The sequence below is a fragment of the Astyanax mexicanus genome, chromosome 22 (genome assembly GCF_023375975.1).
Source record: "Astyanax mexicanus isolate ESR-SI-001 chromosome 22, AstMex3_surface, whole genome shotgun sequence".
Taxonomy (NCBI): domain Eukaryota; kingdom Metazoa; phylum Chordata; class Actinopteri; order Characiformes; family Acestrorhamphidae; genus Astyanax; species Astyanax mexicanus.
The window spans coordinates 31,135,920-31,162,418 of NC_064429.1; the positions used below are offsets into that span (position 1 = coordinate 31,135,920).

Genomic DNA, 26,499 nt, shown 5'->3' on the forward strand with positions numbered 1-26,499 from the left:
TATTCCAGAGGTTTTCAATTTGGTAAAATCAAAGAAACTCATTATTTTTAAGTGGTCTCTTATTTTTTTGTCCAGAGCTGTATATCATCTGTCTTTAATGCAAGTTCTTAAGACTGCAGCATCATGTGGACGAGCATTGTCCTGCTGAAACGGTTAAGCTCTTAAACTCAGTGGATGCTGGTGTAAACTGTACAAGTCTACTGGAACTGAATATTTTAGTAGTTCAGTATGGTCTCCTCTACCTGTATAAGGTAACGTGTTACAGGGCATATAATGTTGCACTCAAGCAATTACTCTGTGACTTCAAACATTCATGAAGCCAAGTCTTCCTAATTAACCATACATGTTACGTTTACTCACGTGTGCGTCCTGAAATGTTGTGGCCGATACGAGGGACACGCAGAACCAAACCAGTCTGAACAGGACAGTGACAGGAGAGGACACCTGTAATCAGCCTACAGTTCATCCTATACTCTTAATGTAGTGCAATAATGCACTGCCATAACATTAAAACCACCTCATACCACCAAACAGCTTTGATTTGTTAAAGCATGAACTTCACAAGACCTGTAAAGGGGTCCTGTAACATCTGGCACCAAGACAAACATCAGCAGAAGATCCTTCAAGCAGAACTACTACTAGAAGTTGTGAGGTGGGCGGGGCTTCCACAGACAACTAGACCTAGACCTAGACCTTGGAAGGTGGAGTTATAGGGGAGTTTATACACCTTTACTGTAGTAACTGTTTCTACTCCAGTTGTGCTACTATTTCAGTCGTACCACACATTTCTCTGATATTCTACCAGCTTCTGTGTTTGTGTGAGAGAGAGAAAGAGAGAGAGAGAGAGAAAGAGAAAGAAAGAAAGACTGACTTTCTTGCCCTTAGGCAATATACAGCACATTTGGGCTCTATAAAATATATGAAAATATCCAACTCAGCAAGAATAACTAAGCACAAAGCACAGGGAACAGATACCCCCCAGGAAAATTACTAGAAATCAGCTACCACATAAAATATACAGCTCTGGAAACAATTAAGAGACCACTTCAGTTTCTGAAACAGTTTTGTCTGATTTCGCTATTTATAGTAGAGGTTAGATCGGGCCAAAAAAATCAACCCAAACCCAGCCCGAGCCCGACCCGACCCTCTTTTATCTCCTCAGGCTCAGATTCTAGTCCCATACATAATTCTGCAGCTCCCTCAGTGTTTTCTGTCGTATTTTGCGGCTAGCGCAAGCGCTTACAACTAACGCCGCGGACCGTGAGGTGCCGCCGTGCTGCCGCTGTTGTGCCAAATCCGACTCCCTGCTGAATCCGACTCCCGCTTTGCGGACAGAATCGGCTCAACACCCCCCGCTGTACAACTGCGGGAGTGAAAACAGCGCTTATAAATAAATTATTTTTTTCACTTTCAGTTTTCGTTATTTGGTTAGTTTTCGTTAACAATAATAATTGGTTACTTAGCAACATTGTGATTATCACAACAGAGCTTTATTTAAAAAATAGAGTTATATAATAAAAAAAAACAGATGCCTACATCTCAGACTATTTTCTGGAGCCCGACCCGACCCGGCCCCGAGGAATGTGGTGGGAAATCTCGGCCTCGGGTCAGGTCGGGTTCGGGCAGACAATCTAAGCTCTAATTTATAGGTATATGTCTGAGTAAAATTAACATTGTTTTATTCTATAAAATCAAGACAACATTTCTCAAATTCCAACGAGCGCTGGATGTTAATCTACACAGACTTCTCTCCTGAAAACTGTTTATTTGGGTGTGTAACGTGCTTCTGTTTATTAACAGTAAGCTTAGATTTCCAGATTTCCATTGAAGCTGGAGCATTAGCTTTAGAGGCTAACCGCTAGCGGGTAATGCTAATGCTGCTCCAGTAGTGCTAGCCGGGGATAGCAGCAGGCTACAGGCCGATAATAATCACTGTTGGACGGCCAAAGAGCTAGCGCTTAGCATGATTAGCGGCTAATGCTGCTCCAGCGGTGCTAGCTGGGGTTACCAGCAGGGTACATTTTAATAATACTCATCTCTGAACTGCCAAAGAGCTAGCACTTAGCCTGATTAGCGGCTAATGCTGCTCCAGAAGTGCTAGCTAGGGTTAGCAGCAGAGTGCTTGCCAATAATACTCACCACTGAACGGCCAAAGATCGAGCTCTTAGTGTGGTTAGCGGCTAATGCTAATACTGCTGGAGAACTAAATTGAAACTCCTGTATAATGCTGCACTTCAGCGGAGTGGCTTTACTGCTCCTTAATACCTGACTGGTAGAATTCATACATACATACATAAAGTGCACCAGATTGTAAGGTGCACTGACACTGACTGAATTTTTTGGGGAAATGAAAGGATTTTAGGTGCACCTTGTAGTGTGAAAAAATGCAGTATAACTAAAAATGTAGAAAGAGAATATACAAAATTGAAGATGTGGCAAACTTTAGAAAATCTGGTTTACTTTTATTTATGCTGAAAAAGTCACTAAACAATTAATATTGAAACATGATACATAATAAACAGTACAGAGGTTTTTTACAAAAAAAAAATAATCAAAAACAAAACCCAACTGAAACAAATCTTACCCAATCCAACTAATAATAGCAGAAAACAATAAGAATTTTCAGTCCACAACATACAGGGTTCACTCAGTCCACAGCTGATGGTCAACGAGAAGCTGAAGGTCTACCAGGAGCTGAAGTCCCCGAACCCCGTCCTGCCTTTGGGTTTCTTCGCTGCTGATTCGCTGGTGGAGGTGGAGGGTTTGGAGGCCTCATCCGCCGCAGATCTCTTTCTGCACATGAACAAAAAAACAGGAAGAGGGGATTCATTTTTAATAAGTTTCACATTAGAATTATATAAACTTGCACATACAGCTAGTTACCAGATATTTTATCTTCTTCATCCTTCATCCTAGAATACGTAGAGTTAAGATTCTGTCCAATTTCTTCCATATTCATATACATTTTTATTAAAGATAAAAATTTACAAAAATTTTACACCAATGTCACATGGCAAAAGTCATGGGACACAGGTAACAAGATAACTCTCTTAACACCTCTAAAACACTAACTACTTCTAACCTCATTTCCTTCTTCCCCTCCTTCACTCCTCTATCCTATTATTTCCCTTTGACCTTCTTTTAGCCCTATATAAAAAATGTTTTATCTTAACTTCTATTACTTTTGTACTTAAATATTGTAAGTCGCTTTGGACAAAAGCGTCTGCCAAATGTAATGTAATGTAATGTAATGTAATAACACCTAACAACTATTACAGGTATAGGGATTTTCAAGTTATTTTCTGAGGAAACACTTCCTCAATTCACAGAACTGCTGTCCTATGACTTTTGACATGTCAGAGTATTTACACTACTGGTCAGGTGTTCACGATACCAAAATTATAATGATAACTAAATAAAAACTGCATGTTAAAGTGTAAAAGGGGCTGTTTACTCTTTGTGGGAAACAGCTAAATGTAAAGGAATCAATTGCTTGGTCATCACTAAAACTATAAAAAAAATAAATAATAAAATAAATAAATAAATAAATAGATAATAAAATAAAATTGAAAATCGCTTATATACAGCCCTGAAAAAAATGAAGAGACCACTTCAGTTTCTGAATCAGTTTCTCTGATTTTGCTATTTATAGGTATATGTTTGAGTAAAAGGAACATTGTTGTTTTAATGTATAAACTATTATGTATAAACTAAACATTCAGAAATGGCTGGAATAATAAAATATATGCAGAGCTTTTAGACCTCAAATAATGCAAAGAAAACGTTCATATTCATAAAGATTTAAGAGTTCAGAAATCAATATTTGGTGGAAAAAAGTTTTTTAATCACATTTTTTTCATGCATCTTTGCATGTTTTTCTCCACCAGTCTTACACACTGCTTTTGGATAACTTTATGCTGCTTTACTCCTGGTGTAAAAATCAAGCAGTTCAGTTTGGTTTGATGGCTTGTGATCATCCATCTTTCTTTTGATTATATTCCAGAGGTTTTCAATTTGGTAAAATCAAAGAAACTCTTTATTTTTAAGTGATTTCTTACTTTTTTTCAGAGCTGTATTTGAACAATATCAAGACTTTTTTAACAATATCACCCAGCTCTATTCTGAATATAATAAATCAAAATCAAATGAGGACTGAACTTGTGAGCAGAGCGCGTGAAGAGGCCAAACTCATAAAAGAGGCTAGTGTAGTTTATGATGTGTAAGAGCCTCAGTGTGAGGTGTGAAGCTGCTACGGTCTCATGGAGATGTTTTGTGAGTGGGAGATGGACCAGGGAACGCACACACAGTAGGGGTGTGTGTGTGTGTATGATAGTGATAATGATTAAGTGAGTGCTGCGATGGGTTCACAACATTTCTAGCTCAGTGCGAGTGTGTGTTTGCATGCATGTGTCAGAGTGTGTGTGTGTGTGTGTGTGTGTAAGTGTGTGTGTATGAGAGAGAGAAAAATAGAAATCAGTGGGGTGGTGCAGGATAATTATACTGGTGTCCCACTGCTTCCACAGTGAGCTCTGCTCACATCCTGCCCCCCACTGAGCAATGTTATGACCCCCCAACGCCCAGCCACCTACACACACTCTCACACACCAGGCTAATCACACTCTCCACAGCCAGCCCTGCCAGCATAATGAGGGACTTCGGTGCCCTAAGAAGCTATATGCTCTATATGCACTATTTAGACACTCCTACCTATAGCTGCTCCACCTTGTACAGTAAAGTTATCTTCTACTCCTTACATAAAAAAAAAAAAAAGCCTCTGTTCTCCTATTTCATATCAGCTCGTTTTTTTTATTTGCAGCTTCTCATCGTTCAGTAAAACCCCCTATCCAGATAAATCTCTCCATCCAGATAGAGAGTGAATCTGACTGTGATTGGAAGTAGAGAAGTATAAATATATACCATTCCGACTCCCTATTGGTTTATACTGTGATCCATCACACCAGCACATCACGTCACATCACGTCACGTCAATTACCCAAACCACTTAATAAGACTCCCTCTATCACTAGTGATGCCCCCCAACACCAGGAGGGTAAAGACTAGCACACGCCTCCTCCGACACATATGAAGTCAGACTCCGCCTCTTTTTGAACCGAGTAGCATCACAGCGCGCTTGGAGGACAGCGCAGCGACTCGGTTCAGATACATCAGCTCACAGAAGTCTCATGATGATCGACATCACCCTTTAGCGTGATGAGGTGAAAGAGTGCCATCTACTGTACCCACCCAGAGAGAGCAAGGCCTATTGTGCTCTCTCAGGGCTCCGGCAGCCGATGGCAAGCTTCATGAACAGGATTCGAACCAGAGATTTCCTGATCATAGAGGGAGTGCTTAGCCCCCTGGACCACTCGGAGCCCAACATATTTAATAATGTTTTAATAATAGAACATTATAGTCATTATGGCTTTTAGAAAAATGTGTTTTAGGGCTGTAGATTTGAAACCAGTCCTTTTACACTTTTACTTAAAGAGTAAAAAGCTGAAATTGATACTTCTACAACTTTTACAGAAGTATTTTAAGCCCCAGTATGAATGAGAAGTACTTTTCACACCTGTGTGTGTAACCCTTTTAAATACAATAAACTTTCCATTCCTGTCTACGCACCTAATTTTGGAAACTAAATGTCCAGCTTGAATCAAAGTAGGTTATAGTAGCTTCTTCAGTGTGTAATATATATATATATATATATATATATATATATATACACACACATATACATTGCAAAGTGCGGAGACAGGAGAAGCGCGTGTCTGCCCCAGACCATGGCGTGCAGCCCCGGTCTGTCCCAGCTGGCTCACATTGGACCGGCATAGAGACCCTGCCTCAAAACATGAACCAAGAGACACTAATGTTAAGCAACTAGAGCAGCACTGGGCTTTTTAAGTTTCTTTAAGTTTGTTTTATTGAACTATAAGTCGATAATGTAATTATCGTGACAGGCCTAGTTGGACTGTAAGCATATTGTGGCCTATTTTTTCACGAATAACTGTTGTCTGTCTATGTGAAGTTGTATTATATTGTGTGTGTGTGTGTCTCTACTCACGTAGCCGCCATGTTGATATATTTGCCGACCCCGGCTCTGTAGGCTTTTGGTTGGTCGGATTTTGCTTTGCTGAGAGAAGCTGAACTCTGAGCTCTTTCTTCTTCCAGCTTCTGAGCCTCCTTCTCCCTCTCAGCCGCAATCTGCAAGATCACAACATGCACATTCATACTCCTAAAACACAGGCATGCATTATTAACTGTGCAAGAAATGCACACAGCACACTCTAAAGCACTGGAAAAGAATGAAACTGTACATCCTCAGTAGTTTTGTGATTAACCTTTTAATGTCCTATTTTCTTTAAATTAGAACACAAACAATTTTTAATTAGATTTTCTCACCACTGATGGTGTTTCAGCATTAATCCAGCTTATTTTTCTAGTGTGCTTTGAATCAGTGCATTTATTAAAAGGCACACTACTGAAAGTTACAGTGACTTTAGTGGATGTTTTTAGCATAAGCATACCTCTGCCAATTGGTAGAGATGGCACAATTAAACACAGTATAGCAACTTAAAAATTACAGTTATTTTAATAATTATTAGTTTTATTATTAGGTCAATATTTGAACTCATTCTATTATATCTCTCTCTCTCTCACACACACACACTCGAACACACCTGTGCATCTGCCTCCTCATAAGGATCCACAAACACTGTAGTGCTTATGAGCTTAATCTCAGCCTGGGAACAGAGAGATAGAGATAGTGAGAGAAAGCAAAAGAGAGAGAGACAGAGAGACAGAGATAGTAAGAGAGAGCAAGAGAGAGAGAGAGAGAATAAAAAAAAAACACAAATCAATCTGGGGTTTTAGGAGGATTACTGCTGTCGTCTTTGAAGAATTTAATGTCCCAAATAAATGAGAAAAGCCCTCTTACTGAACTGGGCCACGCTGGCTGGTTAAAACACTCACACTGGAGAGCTCACCAAGTATAATATACACACCATGTGCAAAAAAACAACTAACAAAACCTTAAAAAAAATAATAATAAAAAAAATACATATATACATATAATATACATATTTAGTGGCATATCTTATTTATATAATACCAAAGAGTCAAAGGTAACTGTTTATGAAATGCTTTCAAGGATTTCAGGGCATTTTTGCAGTAGTGACATGCTTTACAATGTGGTGAAAAATGATTCCCAAACTGACCATGAGAGAGAGAGAGGCAGTGGTGTTGTGCCGAAATTTGCCTCCCTGCTAGAATTTAACTTCCCAATGAGTTTAACATCAGATTATTTTTACTTCTTGTACAAATAAGGATTAATCTACAGTTACAGTAGATATAGAATCACCAGCACCATAACCTGTTGAACTCTTACTGCTGCGTGAAGCTTGCCTTGAAGAGTCGCATTTTTTTTCTACTTTTATTATTTAATGGGTGACAGTAGCACGTCTCAACATCCTGTAATTGGCTGTAAGTCTCAACCTCTAGAAAACTGCTTTTACAGTGCAGACTAACTTTATCACAGTTAAGTTGAGATCGAGTTCAGATTGAGGCCATGTCTTTTGGTCCTTTGATCTGGACTATGGTTTTTGACACTTTTCTCACCTGCAATTCTGGTTTGGATCAAACTAAAAATATTTTACGACAAGTGTGAAACCACCATGAACTGCAGTGTGAAACCAACTAACTGGACAGAAGATATATTTTTTAAAATTTGTAATAAAATTAATCTTGGTATAAACTTTTCTTCTGGGGATCAAAACCAAAACGATGTCCAATTCCATAAAACAGCTTTAACACAAGCAGTCAGTGAAAGCTTTAAGATCTCTTTTGAGATCTCAGAAGCCATAAAGCTGTTACAGCAAAACTCCCCATTTATTCTCATACTCTACGGTACCAATCCTCAAAACAGTGTGTGTTAGCAGCAAGTTCTAGTGGGGGAAAAAAGTGGCTTAAAAGTACATAAAAATACTACAGAGCGTTCATCACAGAGCTTTGGAGGCAACAGAGGAGAAAGAAGTGATAAAGAGAAGAGAAATTGGGTAAGAGAGAATGAATGAGAGGATAGATGAATAAATAAATATATAAATAAACAAAGCGACATAAAATAAAAGCGAAGCGAGAATTCAGCTCTGCGAGTGTGCGACTTCTGGGCGAGGGGGGATCCCAGGAGAAAATCCTCTTTCATGGCAGAAGCCATGCAGAAGCATGAGTCAGTTCAGCTCCTGCGGGGATTCGGCGGAGTGGCAGCAGAAAAATATGAAGGCAAACAGTGGGGAGCGAAGAGCTGCTGCAAGGCACACATTAAGCAAAGCTGGCACGCCGGTTTGTGTTAATGGCATTTCTGACGGGCACATTTCAGGCAGTGTTACAGCGCTTATGTCTGACCCACACTACAGTGCTACAGACTAGTAGCTCTCCAGCCCAGAGGGTTGTTGAACCCAACTGCAGAACAGTTGATCTCAAAGCAGGTAAAGCCAAGAAGAAAGAAAAAAAAAAATAAAAATAAACACACCGCTCCTCACGTGGGATCAAACCTGTGACGACGGGGATGCGGTACAATACACTACCGCTGCCCCGGCTAGTGAATTGAGACACGACCGGGAAAAAACACACTTTTAAGGAGATCAGGAGCCCAAGAACGGGTGAAAAAACGTGAGAATGGGCAAAAAAGAAAGTCAAGGAGGAATGTAAACAAAAGCTCACCAGAGAAGTATTTTATTTATTAATTTTTCCATTATAGTTCATTACAGTTCAAAACACCCTCACGAGCCAGATGTTTTATGCTTGCTGGCCACGTGCCTATTGCCGACCCCTGTAATACACCACCATTTTCAAATTGAAAGCAAAAACCTATTTCTTATGCAAGTTCACAAAATATTCACAAAATGGAATATTAAACTTACTTCTTGATATCAATAACAGTCCTCTTGTTTTCAAATTAAAATTTCTTGGTTATGGATTATACTTTTGGTTCTCAAAACATTTGACCCTATTTTGACACCATAACATACTGCCTCAGCTTCCTGTAATCGTCCTGAAAATCTGAACCTCTTGAAAAGTGCTTACACACTGCAGACAAACCGGACCGTGGTTCAGTTGATGCAAATCGAGAACCTATCTTTTGGTTGGACAAAATATTAGTCCTTTTTTGTCCACACTGTAGATTTCAACACCTTTCACACCTGCTATGTTGTTTCAGACCAAATAAAAAGGTCCAGACCAAACTAGGCAGGTGGGAAACCACCATTAACTGCAATGTGAAACAAACTAACTGAACCAAAACTAGACAATATAACAAAATAAATATTTTCTTTTTGCAGAAAAATGGCATAGAAAGACTTTAGGTACCTTAGGTCTGTCTGTTTTGGGATCACTCTCAACGTTTTCCATAGCTGTGAGGGCCTCAAACCCACCCACCACTCTGAGGAAAGAAAAAGGAGAGAAAAAGATAAAAAAAAAATCAGTATAATAGTTTTTACAGTATGATTGTGTTCCATGATTTTACATGTCCAAAAGACAGAAGCTAAAGAATTCTGCAGTGAATATAGATATGGGGCCTCTTATATTGAATGTAGAGTTTTTATTGAAAATTCTGACCAGATGACGCCAGCCACGATCCTTTTTTTTACCCACTACACTGTCCAAATGTTTCCGTTATGACAGTTCCTGTGACTTGTTGAATTTCTTTACAGGTTTCTGACAGAATCAACTGTCTATATACTAGGTGTGCCATATCAAATCTGAATATTGTGAATATTATACCCTGAAATATCGTGCCATATCACCCATCCCTAATTATCTAATCAGAGTACTGCTTTTTTTTGCTGTTTTCAGCAAAAGACAAAAAATTATTTTACTTTAATCCTGGATATATGGAGATATTTGGAGTGCATTATTAGTATCTTGACATTCTGGATAATTGACTTTTGTTATAAATCTGATAAAATGCTTGTATTTTTTTTTATATCCAGTTAGGGGTGTGCCATATCATATCGTATGCAGTAATACAATTCATTTTAATTTTATTGCAGTAGTGAATTCTTGAAGTATATTTTCTTAATGTAATGTTTTTTCGTAACGCCATGAGTATCATCATCACAAAAATACCATGAAATATTGTGAAATTATTTTAGGGCCATATCGTCCACCCCTACTATCTACTGTGATTCACTCTGGCAGCTTCTGTATGCATTAAAACAATAATTTGGTTAATTAAATTAAATCAAATTAATTGTATCAACCTCTCAGCCCAACAAGATTAGTGTTTGATAAAAGTTTTTGTTAGCAAAAAAAAAAATTTGTAGACACACGAACAGACAGACAGACAGGTCAATCCCACTCAAACACAATTTGATAAGCAACATGCTCAACACTCCCATGATGACGACAGTTTGTATAAATTCAGTAAGATTCACAAGGTCCACAGCGGCTCCAATATGATTCAGCAGTGTATCTACAGTCATATGACCGTGGCTTGGGTTAGTGAAGAAAATACCACTGAAAAGTCTGAGAGCAGCAGACACAACACTGAAGAAAAACATCTTATCTGTGAACACAGTCCGGAGAAAGTGGCAGAAAGAGTTAAGATCTGGAGGAGAGCGAAACTCTGATAACTGTAGATTACTTTCACTTCACACAGGCCGGCCTTTCATGCTGAAATTTAGTCTACACACACTGCTTTCACTACTAGGCAACAACAGATCACTGCAAATTCTTCTGAGAAGGAATAACATTCATAATATTAAGATTAAATATGGATTAATTGTACCAAATGCAAGGGGGGTGGTTGTGTTGTGCTAAAACAGACCATAGTTCTTATAGCATTACTTCTAAACCACTACAGTTTCCACAATACTATCTCGGTGGAATTACCGTATTTATCCTAATATTGTGTAGCATGTATTCTCAATTCTGCAGTTATGTAATAGAAAAACAATTACGAGTAAAGTAAAGTAAGTGTTTTTCTTGCTGCACTATAAAAATAGAATTTTAGAGGCTACTTTTGGGTAGGTTACCTCTTGGTGATTGATGTTTGCAACAAAGTCAGTCACCCCTAGTAGTGATACAAGGGACGCTCACTAACAGCACAGCAATATGCGTAGGAAAACTTGTGGCCACAACAAGTGTTGCCTCTCATGGCAGAGCTTCTAACTGGCATTTTTCAGCAGGATAATGCTCACTCAGACACAGCAAGGGTGTTGGTCTCTCCTGGTCACCAGACTTCTGATTGCCAATTAAGTATTAGTAAGTTAATGAGACCAGCTAGGACATCAGATTCAGCAACCTACGAGTGTACAGCAGGATCTACAGGCCCAGCCACAACATACTGAATGTGGGCAATTGTGCTGCACGATGCTATAAATAACCTGTATGTTTCCATGACCCATTGTATATAATCTTGTTTCCAGGCTATATGTACATTTTTCCCCAATAAACGTATCTATTCAGTCTAAAGTTGTGTATTCTACATCCAGTAGTTATGTAATAAAAGTGCATAAAAAGTGTTTTGCTTGATTAACTATAAAAATAGAGCCTTTAAATGCTACTTTTGGGTCGTTTTGAGTTTCACAAGTGAAAGATTGTTGTCTGCTAGAGAGTCAGCCACCCCTAGTAGTGATACGAGGGACGCTAACAGCTCAGCAACATGTGTAGGCTTTTTTTTTTTTTTTAGCAGGATGATGCTCGTCCACACACACACCAAGAATTTCTATACTTAATCAGACCAGCTGGGACATCAACTTTAGCAACCTACAAGTGTAGAGCAGAATCTACAGAACCTTTATGGTTCCACAACCAAGCGTATCTTATCTTGTATTCAGGCTAGATGCACAGTTTTTCCCCCAATAAACTTATCCTAACATTTTGACCAATTTTACATATCATTTCATTCACACATACAAACAATTAACTACTTGGCTGGTTATTTATCTGTCAATTAGTCTATGCACCATCACCCCTTTACAAGTTGCTTCCACCCTGTTTACCACTGGTAACTTGTGCTATTGATTTTCAGTGGCACACTTGTGAACCTATACAGAACTATAACTTATACAAGCTTAGCTTTACAGTGGTAAAGTCAGATTCAACACTGTATTTGTTTACACCACACACAGTGTTCATCCCTCTTTTCCAGCTGTTCCTGTAGGGCCTCTGGTTGCCATGAGAAGCATCCTATACAAGGAGGGTTTGGGCCTGCAGAAATCCCATAGGCCGAGGGTCAAGGGGGATGTGTGTGTGTGTGTGTGTGTGTGTGTCTGCACATGCTTAAAACACGCACTTGTATGTGCAAGGGTCAGTCTGTACTACTTCTGTGGAGCTGAGGATTATGTGAATAAAGTAAATAGATGTGCTGATGAAAAGGTACACTGTGTGTGTGTGTGTTTACTAATTAACAAAAGCAATAAACACTTTTATTATTGAGAAAACTGAGATTATGATTAGGCTTAAAACTTCATATATACAGTAGTGAAATATAAAAATAAATAAGCAGGTGATTAACAGTACAATTTAATTAACAAAGAACTAGCTGGTTTAGAAACTACTTATCAAATAGAAAACAGTGTCACATGACCTATCCTATTTAATCCTATTAGTGATTAGTGAGTTCCTCAGGGTTCACTATTAAGACATACCCTGTTTTAAATCTATGTGATCTATGTATCTTATCCTGCCTAAGAGAATTTCTTATTTTGTTGAATGATGACGGTGCAGATATACACATCTATAACTTACATAGCCTACACAACGCAGTATAACTATATAACTTTAAAAGTCATTAATTTAAGCTAATTTTTATTAACTTTCAGCAGCTTTAAAATGCCCGATTGTCCAGCGTTGCTTGATCCTTTTTTCAGACATACAATAAATACATCAGCAAGTATCGGTTTAAAATATCGACCAGATCTCTCTGTCTGATGCAAATGATTCCCCCCAAAAAAAGCAATTATCATCAGATACAGATATTATTTTATAATTCTGATACTATCCTGCATCCCTAGTCATGTATTAATATTTTGACTATTACTACTAAATTATTAATATCCAATACCTGATTTAAAATGAATAAACTGTCTGTTAACATAAAGAAAAGCTTTGGAAAGATTTGTAAAATAATCCAATATACAAAAGTGATATACCAAAGAGAGGGTGCTAATACTGTAAATTACAGTTTTTCCAAAGTTTGCACATGCCATAATTAATAATTACAATTTTTCTGTTGGCATTCAAGATCATGGCTTGACTTCCACAGTTCCCCTGAACTGCCGCTTATAATTTACAGCATTCTACATGAACAATTTAATTCATTTTCTGTTAAATATATATATATATATATATATATATATATATATATATATATATATATATATATATATATATATATATATATATTTATATATTTATATATAAGGTCTGACTTTTAAACAGTGCTGAGTTAATACATACTGTTTTTTTTTACATGTATAAAATACATTTGTGACATATTTATGACTTTTTGAACATTGGACAAACCTCTGAATGTGCAAGTCTGCCCATATGTGTGTGTAAGTGTGCGAGTGTGTGTTTGAACAGTAGCTGTTGGTCCAGACTTATGCTGACAAGCCTCTGAATTCCTCAGCTAGAGCCCAAGGATTACAACTCAATGCCAAATGGGCAAGACTGCTTAAAAGAGGGAAGCAGTGTGTGTGTGTGTGTGTGTGTGTGTGTGTGTGTGTGTGTGTTTTCTGGTGCACTGGAATGTTCTGGCTGAACAGTAGACATACTTTCCCCTAGGATAAGCTTTACACAGTAAGGACGGCAAACATGACATTTACCACTGACTCAGACACTGAGCAGCACTCATACACACACACACACTGTATACACACACAGCATATACATCATCAAAAATATGGGTAAAATAGCTACATATCACACGCTCAGGCTGGCCAGCTAGAGCCATTTTAGACTGTTCAGACTACAATCAAAATGAATAGAAAAGTGAACAGTAAATCACAGGGTCTTAACCAAAGATAAGTGGAAGATGATTACCTGCCAAACACAGTGTGTTTACGGTCCAGGTATGTGCACGAACGGAAGGTTATGAAGCTGTGGAGAAATAGAAAGAAATAAAAAAGTGAGTAATGATTGTTGCATTTAAAATCATGAGACCAATTACTAACATAATCAATTCCAAATAATCAGAGTGCAGGAGTTCCTCAGCAGTTGCGGCACCGGACCATCATACTCACAAGATATGTACAAAAAGTACTAGAGAGCCAGACTTGAGCAGCCAGAAGTGACTTGTGACAAACAGTGACTTGAGTAAAAATTAAAGAGTTCTTTAAGCTCCACACTTTTAGTACTGAAAGTAAAAGTACAGGACTGTGTTAATAGTGTAGTTATTTCAAAAAGGATTAAAAATTAAAAATACATTTAAAAATAGATAAAAAAATAAAAGAAAGTGCCCAAACAAAAAAAAGCACAAATAAAAATAATCAGACACTTTTATAAAAAAAAAGAGCAGCAATAAAATAAAAAACTGACTTTTGAAAAAGGACAGCAATTAAATAAATATAGCTGCATTTTTATGAAATGAGAAGCAATAAAATAATATCTGATGTACTTTTATTTTATTGCTTTTCTTCTTTTAGAAGTGCTCCTGTTTTTATAAAAGTGCATCAGTTTTTATTGCTTTCCTTTAAATGTCAGCTTGATGTCTTAATTCACTCAGTGATGAGGATTTTCATTAACCCCGACGACAATGCAGAGCATCTACCGCTCTGGCTTTAGTGATAATGTGGGTTTATAATGATTCCTAACATTTTTATAATTGCATCAAGTAATGATGCAGCAAATCAAAATCGGAGTATCAGAGTAAATCTATTAACTCATCTAAAATATGTAGTGAAATAAAAGTTGAAGTTATATATAAAAAAATAATACTCCAGTTGATACAGATACAGCATTGACATAGTTCTACTTCATTACTGTACATCTCTGCTACTTGCTTCTAGTGTGTAAGTGAGTGTTGACTGCACGGATTGGATAAAGGAGGAAGCTCACAGAATCCACAGAAATCTTCAGGCACAGTTTTAACATGTTTTATTGTTTTTCCAGCTGTGAGTAAAGCTTTCTCTAGTGGGAGTGGTTAATCTAAATAGTCAAGACTGTGATGTAACAGTTTGGGGGTTTTGAAATTGACTTGTTATCCAGCTCTGTTTTGGTATCCAGCTCATCTTCTGAGTTTCACGATTTTTTGTCAGTTTCACATACTGAACTCTCATATAAAAACACCAAGGAAAATACGGTTCCCCACTCTAGTAGGCCTTATTTTGCTTATTTGCTTATTTTTTTTTACATCAACTTTTTTTTTTTTATTCTCGTGTTAATTTTTGTTAAGCGTGTTAAGCTTTTTTTTCTTTTCATTTTAAGCCAAAACACGAAATCATACACTGGAACATAAACACTCACAACTGAGATTTATTGGTGTCGGGTCCAGAGTTAGCCATGCTCAGCACTCCGCGGCCAGTGTGGGAAAGATTGGGCTTAAACTCGTCCTTAAAAGGCTTCCCCCAACACGACTCTCCGCCTGGTACAGAGAAACACACACACAGGAGGGAGGGGGTTAGGCAATAAAAAGAGAGATGGGACGGAAACATGTTATAAAAAGTATATTAAATGAAAAAAAAAAAATAATATATATATACAAAACAGTAGAACACGGTCTAGTTATCCCTGAAGGCGAATAATTTTCTCGTCATGAACGGTTCTCGTCGTAAACAGACGACTGACTGTAACACATAGCAAACCACAACGTTAACAGCAGCACTGCACTGCTCTACAGGCAATTATTTTGACCATTATTTTTGGTGTGTCTCATAATGCTGCATAGCAACAAACCATCCATATACAGCAATAATAATAATAACCATAATCTGAAAATGATTGCGAGAAGAAGATTACATTTGCTATAATAAAATATCAGTGACACATTAAGTTTGATAGCTGTGACAAATGACATAAAAGCTAATGTTGCGAAGGCAAATGATTACTGCAGGGCGAAAAACAAGAGATAGAAGAGAAAGATAGTCCCGGCATTAATGGGAAGAAAATGCATTCGTTTCATCCATGCTACTCCACAGGAAACTCAACTCAGCCCAGACACACAGTTTACTCAAATATAAATCACAGCCCTATACATACTGCTGTTTCATGACTTCTGGCATGTCCGGAGTACTACAATATTGACTTATCAACAATTAATTTTGCTGACCTCAATAATGGCCTTTTAAGTAAACAGTACCCATTAAACGTAAATGAGGCTGTTTTTCAGGTTTCATTTTTATTTTATTTTTTATATGTTTACTTATTAAGGATAAGCAGAAATGTTGTAATTGATTATGCTTATTATGCCAATATTATTATATTATCATTATATGTCAGTGACACAAAATGGTCTTAATATCAATATCAATAATATAGTAATAATAATATCAATAATATAGCGGTTAAGCGGGCTAAGCGCTGCCACTATGATCGGGACACTGCTGGTTTGAATCCCGCTCATGCAACTGGCCATCGGCTGCCGGAGCCCTGAGAGTGCATCACTGGCCTTGCTCTCTCTCTGAGTGGGTAGATGGCGCTCCTTCCCTTCATCACTTCAAAGGGTGATGTCGATCAGCACGTAGCATCTGTGAGCTGATGTATGAGAACCGAGTCGATGCGCTTTTCTCCGAGCGTTAGCGCTGTGATGCTACTCGGCAATGCTGCATGAGAAGCAGCTTGGTTGTAAGGATTTCTGAATTAGAACTTAATTTGCTGAGTATAAAAGAGCGTTTTCACACCTGTAGTTGTGAAAGTTTCTAAGATCCGGATCACTTGATGAGTTTGTTTATTTGGAGCGTTTCTCCCTCTGTTTGGTTTGTTTTCACACAGGCATAAAAACCTAAACGCACCTAATGTGCACCAATAAACCATGCAAGCACATCGTCTCCTCTGATTGGGCAGATGTGTCTGGCACAGGAGCAAGAAAGCAGATATAGCAAAAAGATTCTGTGTTTTAGTGAGTATATCTGTATATCTGTGCAGTGTGAAGCTGCTTTAACACAGAACACAAAATTGCAGCTGCGCTTTTAAACACAGTGTTATCAATTGGACGTGTCGTGTCGTGGCAGCGAGCGAGCAGTGAACAATGCACATACTCTGCTTAGTGTGTAAACAGCATGGAGCAGCAGAGACAATGTTTGTTCATAGCAGTATATTATCTGGCTAATATATTGGATTAAACTGCACCTAATCAGCAATTTATCTCAATTAAATAGAAGTATGTTTGACAGCTGGGTCAGATCAAGACCATATCAGGTTCTCATCACAAGCGAAACCGCAGATTGGGGCGAAAGTTGTGATCAAACTTGGTTGCATAATTACAGGGTTCATACACTTTTTAACCAATAAATTTCCATAATTTTTTCATCACTTTTCCAGGCCTTCAAGGCAAATTTACATGATTTCCATACGATTTTTAAAACATCAGTAGGGTAGGGATAAATTATTGAATTAACTCTGAGCTGATGTATTTTTGTTAGCTCAAAATAGATTTTCTCCATCGATAAACTGAAACACAATGATTTCTAGACCCAATTTCCATGACTTTTCCAAAACTTTCTGGTTATTTTTATTTTTCCAAAACTTATCCAGGCCTGGAAAATGTGATTTTCAAATTCCATGACTTTTCCAGGTTTTTCATGACCATATGAACCCTGTAATTAATTAAACAAAATAAATGAATAAATAAAACTAGAAAAGGCAAAGTTCGTGAACGAACTTTAAGTTGGCTTGGAAAAGAGCGCTAATAACGTTAAAAAGTTAAAATGGTTGCTAAGCTGTTTCTGTCTGAAGAGTGTGAAGAGTCGTGGATATGCTGTTAACTTTTGGCTAAACGCTAAATGCCAAAAACGCCGAAATCTAAAAATGTTTGGTTAAACGCTGAAATCTAAAAACGTTTGGTTAAACGCTGAAATCTAAAAACGTTTGGTTAAACGCTGAAATCTAAAGACGTTTAGTTAAACGCTGAAATCTAAAAACGTTTGTTTAAATGCTGAAATCGTAAAACTTTTGGTTAATCTTTTGATTGCCAATTTGATGCTAGGCAGTTGCTATCATTTCAGAAGTGGTTGCTAAGCTGTTGCTAGGCAGTTGCTAATGTTTTCCAGGTGGTTGCTAAGCTGTTGCTAACTGGTTGCTAGGCAGTTGCTAACATATTACAGGTGGTTGCTAAGGTGTTGCTAGGTGGTTGCTAGGTTGTTGCTAGGGTGTTGCTATGGTATGCGGGGTGGTTGCTAAGATGTTGCTAGGTGGTTGCTAGGTGGTTGATAACTTGTTGCTAGGTGGTTGCTAAGGTGTTGCTATGGTATCCGGGGTGGTTGCTAAGGTGTTGCTAGGTGGTTGCTAGGCAGTTGCTATCATTTCTAAAGTGGTTGCTAAGTGGTTGCTAGGCAGTTGCTAACGTTTTCCTAGTGGTTGTTAAGGTGTTGCTGAGTGGTTGCTAGGCAGTTGCTAACGTTTCCCAGGTGGTTGCTAAGTGGTTGCTATGCAGTTGCTAACGTTTTCCAGGTGGTTGCTAGGCAGTTGCTAAGTGGTTGCTAGGCAGTTGCTAACGTTTTCCAGGTGGTTGCTCAGTGGTTGCTAGGCAGTTGCTAACGTTTTCTCGGTGGTTGCTAAGTGGTTGCTAGGCAGTTGCTAACGTATTCCAGGTGGTTGCTAGGCAGTTGCTAAGTGGTTGCTAGGCAGTTGCTAACGTTTTCCAAGTGGTTGCTAGGCAGTTGCTAACGTTTTCCAAGTGGTTGCTAGGCAGTTGCTAAGTGGTTGCTAGGCAGTTGCTAACGTTTTCCAGGTGGTTGCTAAGTGGTTGCTAGGCAGTTGCTAACGTTTTCCAGGTGGTTGCTAGGCAGTTGCTAAGTGGTTGCTAGGCAGTTGCTAACGTTTTCCAAGTGGTTGCTAGGCAGTTGCTAAGTGGTTGCTAGGCAGTTGCTAACGTTTTCCAGGTGGTTGCTAAGTGGTTGCTAGGCAGTTGCTAACGTTTTCCAGGTGGTTGCTAGGCAGTTGCTAAGTGGTTGCTAGGCAGTTGCTAATGTTTTCCAGGTGGTTGCTCAGTGGTTGCTAGGCAGTTGCTAACGTTTTCCAGGTGGTTGCTAGGCAGTTGCTAAGTGGTTGCTAGGCAGTTGCTAACGTTTTCCAAGTGGTTGCTAGGCAGTTGCTAAGTGGTTGCTAGGCAGTTGCTAACGTTTTCCCGGTGGTTGCTAAGTGGTTGCTAGGCAGTTGCTAACGTTTTCCAGGTGGTTGCTAGGCAGTTGCTAAGTGGTTGCTAGGCAGTTGCTAACGTTTTCCAAGTGGTTGCTAGGCAGTTGCTAAGTGGTTGCTAGGCAGTTGCTAAGTGGTTGCTAGGCAGTTGCTAACGTTTTCCAGGTGGTTGCTAAGGTGTTGCTAAGTGGTTGCTAGGCAGTTGCTAAGGTTTTCCAGGTGGTTGCTAAGGTGGTTGCTAAGCAGTTATTAGGTGGTTGCTAAGCCCTGGCTGGGGTGCCGGGGTGTCCAAACTTTTGACTGATAACTGCTCCATACAGCAGCTCCTCCATACACTCACAGTACTGGAGGAGCAGGGGAGAGAAGGGGTTCCGTGCGCAGAGCTGCTCGTGTGTGAGATGGAACTCTGGGCCCCCCATTCATTTCAATGGGAAAACTTCGTACGACATTTGTACGAAAACCGTACGACGTATCGTCGAAACGTTAAAATTTTCGGAAAGAACGCGGTAAGTTCTATAGACCGTCCGATTTTTGTCTTTGTATGTCAAAAATTGTTACCTACACAAACGTTCAAAGTTGTCCCCCATTCATTTCCTATGGGAAAAAAAAGCGTACGTTTACGAAGTTTTTACGAAAACCGTACGATGTATCGCTTAAAAAAGCACAAGCAACCTATTCGGGTATAGGTCCTACGATACTGCAAAATTTCGTGATTCTACGTCAAAAGCCCTAGGAGGAGATGCGTATAGAAATTTGAGCGCGGAATAATAATAATAATAATAATAATAATAAGAAGATTACGAAGAACAGTAAGTTGGCTTTTCCAAGCCAACTTAATAAAACAAATTATAACTCGTTACTGATTCCAAATTTATAGTGTTCATTAACGATTTAATGTGGACGGCCCTATTAAATACCAATACAGCCTGTACTAAAAGTTCATCTCTCTAAACAAGATGTCTGCAGCTTGAAGGACAGCATACTGTCACCACAAGACACTTACTGTTATCATAAACAAAAACCCCACTCCAAAAGACCCTCAAAGCTGCAGGACTAATTACCCCATCATCCAGACCAATTAAAATCTCTGCAGGAGGGTCCACTCATGGTGTGTGTGTCCCTGTGTGAAGCTCACATGTCTACAGTCATGATGCCGTCACCAAATCCATGGACCAAATCAATTATTCTGAACTAAACTCTTCACAAAGTTCAGATTCTGAAACTCGTACATAAGCAAGTTGCTTATAAACGGAAGTGACCTGTACTTCCATCAGTTCCTCATATCCTAACGCCTCTAATAACCATCTGATGAAGAAAGCTGACCCTGGATCAGGCTTTTCATTGGCCGGCTCAGCAGCTGCCGGGCGCCGTACTGTGTTTACTGCTCACCAATCTGCCTTTTAAATGCTGTGCACCCTCGTAAACATTCCCCGGGTGACATTTCTGCATAATTTATGGCCTAGTTGACATTTCCTACCCCCCATGCCTCTGACTTGATTAAAAAAGGGAGGGGTAAAACAGTCGAGGGAGTGGATGAAATTCCTGTCACCGCAAATCAAACTCGCCGAGAAAACAAGTGACGAGACAAGAGTTTTTTAAACCATTGATTAGAAAATGTGTTAAACTAATGCAGACGAGGGCATGATGGTGAGATAATGTGATAAGTTAAGTTGAGTTGCTGGGTGTTTATGGAAGCCAGTCCAATTCAGAAGGGTCTCCACAGATGTTCTGCTGTGAGCCCAAAAGTTTGTAGACACCTCTACTTGGGTGGAGAGAATTTACAATAGAGATGTTGGAAGATTGTAGTGAGGATCTGTCAGCATTGATAAATGAGAAAAAGATTAAGGTCAGGTACGATATTTGATGATTTCATGATACTGTAATTCTGCAATACTGAATATACAGTATAACAATACAATTCTCTATCATACTTCTGGTTGCCTGTGTTACTGAAAATGTACAAAATAAGTACAAATTAAGTAAATAATACCTGTAGTAAATCCAAACGATTACTAATAACTAATATCCTTACCATATTAATTTTATTAGCGCCACCATATGAAGTAATGAAGCAGTAGCTTTAGTAAGTCTAATTGGTGGGCGAGGTGTTTTAATAAAATAATTTTATTTAAGGCCACGTATCAATGCTGTATCTCAAATATCGCAATATTGATATTTTGACATTTTATCTCATCCCTATCTGTTAGCACTGAGGTTTCAACCCTGCTGAGGCCAGCTGTTAGCATTTTAAACTGTAATTTTAATTAAGTAAATTAAGTAAACCATGTGATGGAAAACACAAATAGCAGAGAGTGTATCTTTATATAGAAATTTGCTGATAGCTACAAGGGTTGGACAATGAAACTGAAACACCTGTCATTTTAGTGTGGGAGGTTTCATGGCTAAATTGTAGCAGCCTGGTGGCCAATTAATTGCACATTATTGCACCAGTAAGAGCAGAGTGTGAAGGTTCAATTAGCAGGGTAAGAGCACAGTTCTGCTCAAAATAGTGCAATGCACACAACATTATGGGTGACATACCAGAGTTCAAAAGAGGACAAATTGTTGGTGCACGTCTTGCTGGCGCATTTGTGACAAGGACAGCAAGTCTTTGTGATGCATCAAGAGCCACGGTATCCAGGGTAATGTCAGCATACCATCGAGAAGGACCAACCACATCCAACAGGATTAACTGTGGACGCTGTAAGAGGAAGCTGTCTGAAAGGGATGTTCGGGTGCTAACCCGGATTGTATCCAAAAAAAAAACATAAAACCACAGCTGATCAAATCACGACAGAATTCAATGTGCACCTCAACTCTCCTGTTTCCACCAGAACTGTCCGTGACCACAATACATTATTGTTGTCTAAAACCAGATGTTTCAGTTTTATGGTACAACCCATGTATATACTGTATTTATCTTTGAGATTGTTGAGAAATGTTGGCTTGTGCATCTTTAAATCCATATGCATTAAAAAAAAAAAAAGAGAAAATGTAACCTTTTTAATCGGACACTAGCATTGGCATTAAATGCTAGTGTTAATTCATGTCTATGTTACCTTCTGGCCCTCTCCCTTTAGTTAGGCTGTAAAAGTCAGATCTGCCAGAGTCATTACCCAAACTACTGACCTGTCTGGCCTGACACCGGAAGTGCAAGTGATGAAGTTTTACCATAAAAGTCTCCTGATAGCCATTTTCTCCTAAAAGACCACTTCCATTTTACGAATGTTGCTTGCTTTCTATTCCAAGCTAGTGCATTTTTAATGATGCTAACTCTATATATAGAGTGCCGGACTCTAGTGAAGTCCCTGTTAAAGGCCTGTGCTCATCAGTTCTTTAGCTAAACAAGCATCTATTTACACTGAATCATCTCTGTGATTAAGCTCCTGAATCATAACCACCTTCTTCTGTTACACTTTCATACGCAGGGCATTGCCTTTCCTAAAAGGAATGAAGAAGCAACTATATTCCTCCCTGAAATTATATTACACTAATTTCTACACATTCCATATTTTTATTTCCCATTAAAGCCTGTGTAGGGTTATGTTTAGAGCACATTGCTTAGCTAGCAAACAGAAATTGTGGTTTGTTCCAAAACAAATAGAGCATCAAGTAGGGGTGGGCAATATTATATCGTACACAATGTATCGTGACACAGAAATATCATGATATTAAAAATCCATATTGTGATAATAGGGCTGTTCTGTCTTAAAAGTAGTCTATTATTTACTGTGAAGCTTTAGGTGTATTTATTGTATAATTGTTTTAGTTTGCAGTTTATATGCATGCACTAAATATTCTGCTATATTATTTGCTGCATTATATTATTTTATGCTATATTATTTATTTTGCCACATTATGATTATTCTGTTATACTATTATACTATATATATATATATATATATATATATATATATATATATAAGTATATCGTTATCGCCAAAATACCCTGAAATATCGTGATATTATTTTAGAGCCAACCCCTAGCATCAAGTAACAATCCCGTTAAACATTTGCTGTGTGTGGGAGAGCATTATCCTGCTGAAAAAAAATCCAACTGAAAGCCCTGTCATGAGAGAGACAACATACGTAACATACAGCTCTGGAAAAAATGAAAAGAACACTTCAGTTTCTGAATCAGTTTCACTGATTTCGCTATTTATAAGTATATGTTTGAGTAAAACGAACATGGTTGTTTTATTCTATAAACTACAGTCTACTATTGTCATTTAGAGCATTTATTTGCAGAAAATGAGAAATGGTTTTTCAGACCTCAAATAATGCACCAGTCTTACACACTGATTTTGGATCATTTAAGCCACTTCTGGTGCAAAGATTCAAGCAGTTCAGTTTGGTTTGATGGCTTGTGATCATCCATCTTCCTCTTGATTATAAATTGAGGTTTTTAATTTGGGAAATAATCGGGAAAAATGTCTGACTGTGTCGTAGAGACATGTCTAGCAGTGAACGATCTCTCATCAAGAGGTACACTACCCAAAAGTAGCCTTTCAGAACCGGTTAAACATTAGCTGAGTGTGGGTGAGCCCTCTTTTTGGACTCTTATGCCCTCTTTGTGGCAAGATCCAGTGTCTAATCAGACCACACTTGTGAGTTTTGCAGCAATGTCTGAATTTGCTAGAGGCAGTAGATGAACAAAAAAGCCCTGGATTATTCCTTTAAGTGTCCTGTAACTCATATTCATTTACAGCGCACTTAAACAAGCGGTTAGCAGTTGCTAAAGTCATAATCATCTGATGGCGAGAAGTGTTCCAGTTGCTATTGACAAAAGATTTATTTAGAGCCATGACTCACGCTGCAACCGACCTCCGTCAAAGCTACGAACAAAATGACCTGTATAATTACCTCCACACCCACGTCTGCTCAGCGCTCAAGCACTGGCGCAGTACTCCATCCACAGGCACTACATCTTCATAAAAGTCACTCGAAATAGCGCCGCGCTAACGCTAAACACACTTTCCCACCGAGAACAATTTGGGAACAGTCTGGGAGCGAATGACTGTCATTTTGTGTAGACGAACAATTCTTCAAAATGTGAAGCTGGAAAGAAAACGTGGGTTCGCTTACCTGTACCGGTGCCTGTGGGATCACCTCCTTGGATCTAGGAAAGAGAAAAATTATATGATTGTGTTTTTAGCGTATAATACGTCTGGGTCAGTGTAAATCAGTGAGTAAACCAGTGAGTAAGTCAGTGAACGCTGTAAGTGGACTGGACTGGCATGTTTGTGTGCCCAGCTGTCATAGACCTAGCAATAAAATCCTGCAGCATCGATAATGTAAACTTAAGCAGCTCAGTCTGAGAGACGAAGTTCCTCAAAAGGCAAACGTGGAGCAGGCCAAGCTTTTCCTTTCATAACAGACACACATGCACACATATGCATTAAGTTACTGTAACACACACAAACGCACACACACACATGGCTCGGCAAACAAGGTCTCGTGACACCACCATATTGAGGGATCCTGAAGGGAATGCCTAAGAAAACATGTTTTTGTACAGCACCCATATGGACCAAAGGCTACAATAATGTGTAATCACTGTTCAATAAAAAGCTATTAAAAATCTAATCTATTTTTTGGTTTACTGCATAGTTTAAACAAACTTAGTCAAAATGTCTTGATGAATGGACCAATAGAAATTCTCTCCGAAATGACGTGAATTGACTTCTACTAAAAAGTGTTACGTTTATGGTGTAGCATGGGAACAATTGGAATACGACATAGCATAGCATGCAGCAGAGTGAAGGGAAATGTGCATATTCCATAGGACAGTGCAGTATTCTTAAAGGGGAGACATACAGCTCTGAAAAAAAAAAAAAATAAATAAGAGACCACTTAAAAAGAATGAGTTTCTTTGATTTTACCAAATTGAAAACCTCTGGAATAAATCAAGAGGACGATGGATGATCAAAAGCCATCCAACCAAGCTGAACTGCTTAAATTTTTTTGCACCAGGAGTAAAGCAGCATAAAGTTACCCAAAAGCAGTACGTAAGACTGGTGGAGGAGAACATGATGCCAAGATGCATGAAAACTGTGATTAAAAACTACAAACTAGGGATATTCCACCAAATATTGATTTCTGAACTCAGCCATTCAGTTTTATTTGGGAGAAATGTTGTCTGTAGTTTTATAGAATAAAACAACAATGTTCATTTTATTCAAACATATAACTATAAATAGCAAAATCAGAGAAACTGATTCAGAAACTGAAGTGCTCTCTTAATTTTATCCAGAGCTGTATTTTATCATTTTTATACAAGTTAGAATAGGTATATGGGCTATAGAAAACTTGTACATGGAGTTCTCAAATAAAGAGCTCTCACCAGCTCTATTCTAGCTTATTTCAGCCCCTTTAAGAATGAGCCATTTAAGGGTTCAGATATTTTTATGCAACTTTTAAGCAGTTGCCGGCTACACCATGTTTATTCTGAGCGTTTACCATGTGTTCGTGTTAGCTTGTGCTAAAGAGCAAAACACAAAAAAATCATGCTTAACTGTGATAGAAGCACAAAACTCATATGTGCTAATTTGCTGACTTGACGTGGACAGTAGGTACAGATCCCTCCCTCAGACAAAGTCTACTGGCTAATCCTGCTGTGTATTGTCTGAGGTTCTTAACTAAAATGGGCAAAATGTAAAATCTTTAACTGATCTAGTGGGTGGGGGTCTAGTGGCGGTTATCGGGTGAGGGGTGGGGGTCTAGTGGCGGTTATCGGGTGAGGGGTGGGGCTCTAGTGGCGGTTATCTGTGAGGGGTGGTCTAATATGTCCACTTTAATCTTTTTATGAGACATTACGATACTAGTTGCTGTCCCATGACCTTTGTCATGTCCTTGTATAGACAATATGAACAATAAATTAAGCAACTTTTATGGATTTAATGTTTGTAAATGGAAAAGTTTATAATCCATCAGAATTAATTCTAACATTCAAAAAGTAGATGCAGTTTAATTAATGTATCTTACCATGAAGTTTCGAATGGAGCGGTGAAATATGGTCCCATCATAGTAGCCTTTCTTACACAGCTTTATGAAGTTTTCACCAGCTTTGGGGATCTAAAAAAAGAAGAACAGGAGATATTATTATTTCTATTTAATTTAAAAGTATGAATTCTACTACCACAATATTATTACTCACTATAAAACAAAAGTTTGATATAAAGGCAAGGTCAAATCTTGTGTTTTTTTCTT

General features: G+C 38.4%; 1 protein-coding gene across 1 annotated transcript in view; it reads right to left on the reverse strand.

The window, feature by feature from the left end:
• Positions 1-2,441: 2,441 nt before the first annotated feature.
• Positions 2,442-26,499, reverse strand: part of ppil2 (peptidylprolyl isomerase (cyclophilin)-like 2) — a 77,318-nt gene continuing 53,260 nt past the window's right edge. Inside the window, exons 13-20 of the mRNA XM_015604496.3 lie at positions 26,275-26,364; positions 24,376-24,409; positions 15,463-15,580; positions 14,041-14,097; positions 9,361-9,433; positions 6,678-6,740; positions 6,062-6,201; positions 2,442-2,793 (exon numbers count right to left, since the gene is read on the reverse strand). Of these exons, the coding sequence (XP_015459982.2) occupies positions 2,685-2,793; positions 6,062-6,201; positions 6,678-6,740; positions 9,361-9,433; positions 14,041-14,097; positions 15,463-15,580; positions 24,376-24,409; positions 26,275-26,364 (684 nt within the window). The 3' untranslated portion in view covers positions 2,442-2,684. The remainder of the gene's footprint in view (positions 2,794-6,061; positions 6,202-6,677; positions 6,741-9,360; positions 9,434-14,040; positions 14,098-15,462; positions 15,581-24,375; positions 24,410-26,274; positions 26,365-26,499) is intronic.